This window comes from Salvelinus namaycush, chromosome 5 (genome assembly GCF_016432855.1).
Source record: "Salvelinus namaycush isolate Seneca chromosome 5, SaNama_1.0, whole genome shotgun sequence".
In the NCBI taxonomy this organism is placed as follows: Eukaryota; Metazoa; Chordata; class Actinopteri; order Salmoniformes; family Salmonidae; genus Salvelinus; species Salvelinus namaycush.
This window is the reverse complement of record NC_052311.1, coordinates 13,812,718-13,819,360: the sequence shown is the minus strand read 5'-3', so window position 1 is coordinate 13,819,360 and position 6,643 is coordinate 13,812,718. Positions and strand designations below refer to the sequence as shown.

The 6,643-nt window shown below is 42.6% G+C and overlaps 1 protein-coding gene across 1 annotated transcript; it reads left to right on the top strand.

The window, feature by feature from the left end:
- The first annotated feature begins 307 nt into the window (after positions 1-307).
- On the top strand, positions 308-6,508 carry shisa3 (shisa family member 3). The gene is made up of 2 exons (XM_038993202.1): positions 308-578; positions 5,940-6,508. Exons 1-2 carry the CDS (start codon positions 308-310, stop codon positions 6,506-6,508), a joined length of 840 nt encoding a protein of 279 aa, XP_038849130.1.
- The last annotated feature ends 135 nt before the right edge of the window (positions 6,509-6,643 follow it).

Genomic DNA, 6,643 nt, shown 5'->3' with positions numbered 1-6,643 from the left:
GGACAACCGTGAGAGTTCAGTTAAAGCTTATTTTACACCTGTGACCTGATACGGGATCGATTTTGGTTGAGGAGATTATATGCCAAATGGATGGAAATGCAAACATAATCTTAAATGCAAAAGTATTCGCATGGTTAAATTAAAATCAAACGAATAATGACAATTCTAACAAATTGAACCAGTTGAGGATTCAACCGTGGGATTGTTTCAAACCGCATTCATCATGCAAATGTGTTAAATGCAAAGACAACGCAAGAGATAAAGAATAGTGCGTAGGCTACTGGGCTGCTAATAAAGTGTTGTCGTGATGGTGCGCCTGCTAAACTACCTCATGCTGGGGTACCTGACCTGGAATCTACGGATATCAGACGCACAAGGAGAGTACTGCCATGGGTGGCTGGACAGTAATGGAAATTACCACGAGGGCTTTCAGTGTCCGGAGGACTTTGACACCATGGACGCAACCGTGTGCTGCGGGTCTTGTTCCCTGCGGTACTGTTGCGCGGCCGTGGACGCACGGCTGGACCAGGGAAGCTGTACCAACGACAGAGAACAGGAGAACACGGAGTTTGCAGCGCGTAAGTTTAGACTTCCAAAGCATGCCGAGCCTGGCAGGAGTGGACAAGTTAATGCACAATTAACTTCAATGCAAAACACTAAACTTGGGAGTGTTGTTATTATATTACTTTCAAAGGTTTAATAAAGATTTTATATAGTGAAATATTTCGAAATAAAAAATGGCATCTAGACACGCTTTTAACGAGCCATGTCACTCAAGATTCATGTTTGTCACCATTCAGCCTCTTCAGGTCATTGCCAGGCATGTAGGCATAGCATAATATATTTCATTATAAAAGTTTTTGTTTTCAATCGGTTTAAATTAGTCTACATTAAGATTAAATATAACCTATAAATACATAATCGTTTGTCCTATTTGTAAAAATAATTTAGAAGCCAAAAATGACTTAGGCTATCTATTAAATAACGCAATCAAAGAAAATACAAATGAATGCGATTATATTTCATTTATCAAGGCCTATATTTTGTTTTCATAAGTATATTGTACAAATAATCTCATTAAAATGGTCATTTTGAAACCTAACATATGCACTGAAAGTAACTTTTCATTGAGTTATAACAACGCAATTGCTCTATCAAGATGCAGTAATGACAGCCTATCTTGATTTACAAAGAAAAAGCACTAAGCAGCTCCAATTCCATGCATGTGGGGCACCTGTTTTTTGGCTTGGGCTTCATTTGACCTCAGGTTAGGTACATTGTGGGCATGCGATACACCTGGAGAGTGTCACCATGCATTCCTCGAGTTACATGATATGCAAGAAAAAACATTGTGTGATACTACCCCAGACCTATGTGAAAATAAGTGGATGGAGTTTGACCACAAGGCCCTATATAAACCATGCAACGTTGAAACAATCATGCAATTTAAATGATCATTTTGCACACCAATGGCAGAATAGCCTATCCAAAGATGGCATCAGATTGCCATCAGATTGTGTATTTGATACCTTAGGCTATTTCACTATACTTCACAATATGTTGGCATGCCTGTGTAGCAGAGGTTATTAGCTTATAATTAATTACCAATTTAAAAACAAGAGCTTTCATTCACATAAAATATGCTTATTCAGGGAATTATTCATCATTATTTCAAAATGTATACCATTTATGGAATATATCTGAATCTAGATTTACATTTAACTAATTTCACCAAATCTCATAATTAATTGGTCTCCAGTGTTGCTAAGCCCTAGCTGGCGTGGTCAATACAATTTCCATTTTTTTATGAAAATAAATTATCTTCAAATGATTTCCTTCCCTTGGCGCCAATTGCCATTTTAAATTGTAATCTGAACATTTAATCTAAGTTTTGGAAAGATGTATTCAGACAAAAACGCTTCTGTTAAATTATTTTAAGAACATTCGCAGTAACTGTTGCATAGTCAAATTCAGGCCTAAAACAATTAATATAAAGACAATTACTCAACACCCAAGAAATAGAAGGCTAAATGATAGACCTATTAATAACTACAAAACAGATGGTTTTGTCAGTGGATGTTGGTTACATGCAATTTAAAAAATATAGTATAAACATGCCCTTTAACACTTTGAATACATTGTATTGACAGCCTAACTGTAGTTGCTTATTGTTATAGCTTATTGTTATAGTAGCAGATGTTTCTTTTTTTGCAGCACTGCATTGTATTGTATAATTCACCTCAGTGGCCTACTTACATTATATGGTGCAAACGTTTACTACCAGTATGACATTAAAATGGGCTATTGAAAATATGTTTTGCAACAATATATTTTTATCTTGTGAGTTAATGTAAAGAAATACTGTATATTAAGGGGATTTAGGAAAGGATGAGTAAAGAGTAACATTTCACCTTTGTCTTCTAAAATTTCCTTTCTCCTGAATCCCTTTCCATAAAAAAGTTGTACACCTGGATTCTGTAGAAAACAGAAAGAGAACATACAGTTGAAGTCGGAAGTTTACATCCACTTAGGTTGGAGTCATTAAAACTCGTTTTTCAACCACTCCACAAATTTCTTGTTAACCAACTATAGTTTTGGCAAGTCGGTTAGGACATCTAATTTGCTCATGACACAAGTAATTTTTCCAACAATTGTTTACAAGCCGAAGAACACCATCCCAACTGTAAAGCACGGGGGTGGCAGCATCATGTTGTGGGGGTGCTTTGCTGCAGGAAGGACTGGTGCACTTCACAAAATAGATGGAATCTTGAAGAGTAGAATTATGTGGATATATTGAAGCAACATCAAGACATCAGTCAGGAAGTTAAAGCTTGGTCGCAAATGGGTCTTCCAAATGGACAATGACCCCAAGCATACTTCTAAAGTTGTGGCAAAATGGCTTAAGGACAACAAAGTCAAGGTATTGGAGTGGCCATCACAAAGCCCTGACCTCAATCCTGTAGAAAATTTGTGGGCAGAATTGAAAAAGCGTGTACGAGCAAGGAGGCCTACAAACCTGACTCAGTTACACCAGCTCTGTCAGGAGGAATGGGCCAAAATTCACCCAACTTATTGTGGGAAGCTTGTGGAAGGCTACCTGAAATGTTTGACCCAAGTTAAACAATTTAAAGGCAATGCTACCAAATACTAATTGAGTGTATGTAAACTTCTGACCCACTGGGAATGTGATGAAATAAATAAAAGCTGAAATAAATCCTTCTCTCTACTATTATTCTGACATTTCACATTCTGAAAATAAAGTGCTGATAATAACTGACCTCACGGAACCCAAACTGGCTGCGTGAGTGCGCTATCGTGCATACATTTATTTTGTCCCCCTACACCAAACACGATCACGACACGCAGGTTAAAATATCAAAACAAACTCTGTACCTATTACATTAATTTGGGGACAGGTTGAAAAGTATTAAACATGTATGGCAATTTTTTTATTTTTTATTTCACCTTTATTTAACCAGGTAGGCAAGTTGAGAACAAGTTCTCATTTACAATTGCGACCTGGCCAAGATAAAGCAAAGCAGTTCGACACATACAACAACACAGAGTTACACATGCAGTAAAACAAACATACAGTCACTAATACAGTAGAAAAATAAGTCTATATACAATGTGAGCAAGTGAGGTGAGAAGGGAGTTGAAAAATGGGGAAAAAAGGCCATGGTGGCGAAGTAAATAGAATATAGCAAGTAAACACTGGAATGGTTGATTTGCAGTGGAAGAATGTGCAAAGTAGAGATAGAAATAATGGGGTGCAAAGGAGCAAAATAAATAAATACAGTAGGGAAAGAGGTAGTTGTTTGGGCTAAATTATAGATGGGCTATGTACAGGTGCAGTAATCTGTGAGCTGCTCTGACAGCTGGTGCTTAAAGCTAGTGAGGGAGATAAGTGTTTCCAGTTTCAGACATTTTTGTAGTTCGTTCCAGTCATTGGCAGCAGAGAACTGGAAGGAGAGGCGGTCAAAGGAAGAATTGGTTTTGGGGGTGACCAGAGAGATATACCTGCTGGAGCGCGTGCTACAGGTGGGTGCTGGTATAGTGACCAGCGAGCTGAGATAAGGGGGGACTTTACCTAGCAGGGTCTTGTAGATGACCTGGAGCCAGTGGGTTTGACGACGAGTATGAAGCGAGGGCCAGCCAACGAGAGCGTACAGGTCGCAGTGGTGGGTAGTATATGGGGCTTTGGTGACAAAACGGATGGCACTGTGATAGACTGCATCCAATTTATTGAGTAGGGTATTGGAGGCTATTTTGTAAATGACATCGCCAAAGTCGAGGATTGGTAGGATGGTCAGTTTTACAAGGGTATGTTTGGCAGTATGAGTGAAGGATGCTTTGTTGCGGAATAGGAAGCCAATTCTAGATTTAACTTTGGATTGGAGATGTTTGATGTGAGTCTGGAAGGAGAGTTTACAGTCTAACCAGACACCTAGGTATTTGTAGTTGTCCACATATTCTAAGTCAGAGCCGTCCAGAGTAGTGATGTTGGACAGGCGGGCAGGTGCAGGCAGCGATCGGTTGAAGAGCATGCATTTAGTTTTACTCGTATTTATGAGCAATTGGAGGCCACAGAAGGAGAGTTGTATGGCATTGAAGCTCACCTGGAGGGTTGTTAACACTGTGTCCAAAGAAGGGCCAGAAGTATACAGAATGGTGTCGTCTGCGTAGAGGTGGATCAGAGACTCACCAGCAGCAAGAGCGACATCATTGATGTATACAGAGAAGAGAGTCGGTCCAAAAATTGAACCCTGTGGCACCCCCATAGAGACTGCCAGAGGCCCGGACATCAGACCCTCCGATTTGACACACTGAACTCTATCAGAGAAGTAGTTGGTGAACCAGGCGAGGCAATCATTTGAGAAGCCAAGGCTATCGAGTCTGCCGATGAGGATGTGGTGATTGACAGAGTCGAAAGCCTTGGCCAGGTCAATGAATACGGCTGCACAGTATTGTTTCTTATCGATGGCTTGCACTTGCTAGCTAATTTGTTCTATTTAGCTAGCTTGCTGTTACCAGCTAATTTGTCCTGGGATATAAACATTGAGTTGTTATTTTACCTGAACTGCACAAGGTCCTCTATTCCGACAAATTAATCCACACACAAAATGGCCAACCGAATCGTTTCTAGTCATCTCTCCTTCCAGGCTTTTTCATCGTTGAACTTATATGGTGATCGGCATCTAAACTTTCATAGTATTACCACGACTACCGGCAAAACAGTTTGTCTTTCAATCACCCACGTGGGTATAACCAATGAGGAGATGGCACGTGGGTACCTGCTTCCATAAACCAATGAGGAGATGGGAGAGGCAGGACTTGCAGCGTGATCTGCGTCACAAATAGAAAGGAGTTCTATTTTAGCCCTTGGCAACGCAGACGCTCGTTGGCACGCGCGAGCAGTGTGGGTTCAACTGTAGGTCTGTACACATTTGCAATACAGTTTGCAATACAGTTTGCAATAATTGAATAACATGGATTTCTAAATTTATTTTGCGACGCTCGCGCACGCGACGTGTCCGGTCTGGTCAGCATGTTGACAGGGAATTTTTACTAGGATTAAATGTCAGGAATTGTGAAAAACTGAGTTTGGTGTATGTAAACTTCCGACTTCAACTGTAGGTCTGTACACATTTGCAATACAGTTTACACTTGGTATCACACATATTTTCACTGACTCCACATAGGGTTATTAACTATGAACTCCACTTCATATTGGCCCTGTTTCCATGAGCTTAGCACATGTCTGTAAGTGATTGATGGGGTAAGCAATGTTACCACCCTATTACCTTCACCAATCAAACCAGTATTCAGATCTGTGATTACCAAAAGGTTAAATTATGAATTTAAGTATTCAAACAGGTATTCAAGTTAAAGTTTAAGTACAAGTATGCAAGTATTCCAACACCTGTTCCTCCTTGCAGAGCCCATCTACGTGCCCTTCCTGATGGTGGGCTCCATCTTCGTGGCCTTCGTGGTGGTGGGCTCCCTGGTTGCTGTCTACTGCTGCACCTGCCTGCGGCCCAAGCAGCCTACACAGCAGCCTATCCGTTTCCCCCTGCGCAGCTGCCAGACCGAGACCATCCCCATGATCCTGACCACTGCGCCACCCAGCCTGCGCACCCCCTCGCGCCAGTCCAGCACGGCCACCACCAGCTCCAGCTCGGCTGGCGGGGGCAGCTCGGTGCGCCGCTTCTCCCTCGGAGGTCAGGGGCAGCAGCAGCACGGGTGCTTGGTGTCAGCGTCTGCATCCTTCTCCCCCTCCACGCCCCAGCCGCTGCTGCCACCACCCCCGCCGCCCCCCTACACCTCCCCCACGGCCTGCATGCCAGGTGGCTGCCAGCAACCCCACGCCCACGCCCAGCTGCACCAGCCCATGCACCAACACCCAGCCCAGGGCACGGGCTTCTTGCTGCCCCAGCAATACTTCTTCCCCCTGCAGCCGGAGCCCTTCTCCGGGGCCAAGGGCTTTGCAGACTTTGGACAGAGCTGACGGGGCTCCACGGGCAATGAGGAGGGGGATTACAGGAGCACTGTGTGATGTGAGCAGGGTTGTGTTCACTAGGCACCAAACGGAAGAAAATGGACCGAAACAGGAAGGGACTACCTGAACCTGTCCAGTATGAGT

What these genes read in the sequence shown, in the direction of transcription:
- shisa3 (XM_038993202.1), top strand. Translation starts at nt 308, where the DNA reads ATGGTGCGCCTGCTAAACTACCTCATGCTGGGGTACCTGACCTGGAAT. An exon ending in GAACACGGAGTTTGCAGCGC is followed by an intron (nt 579 to 5,939) that starts GTAAGTTTAGAC and finishes TCCTCCTTGCAG; the next exon opens with AGCCCATCTACGTGCCCTTC.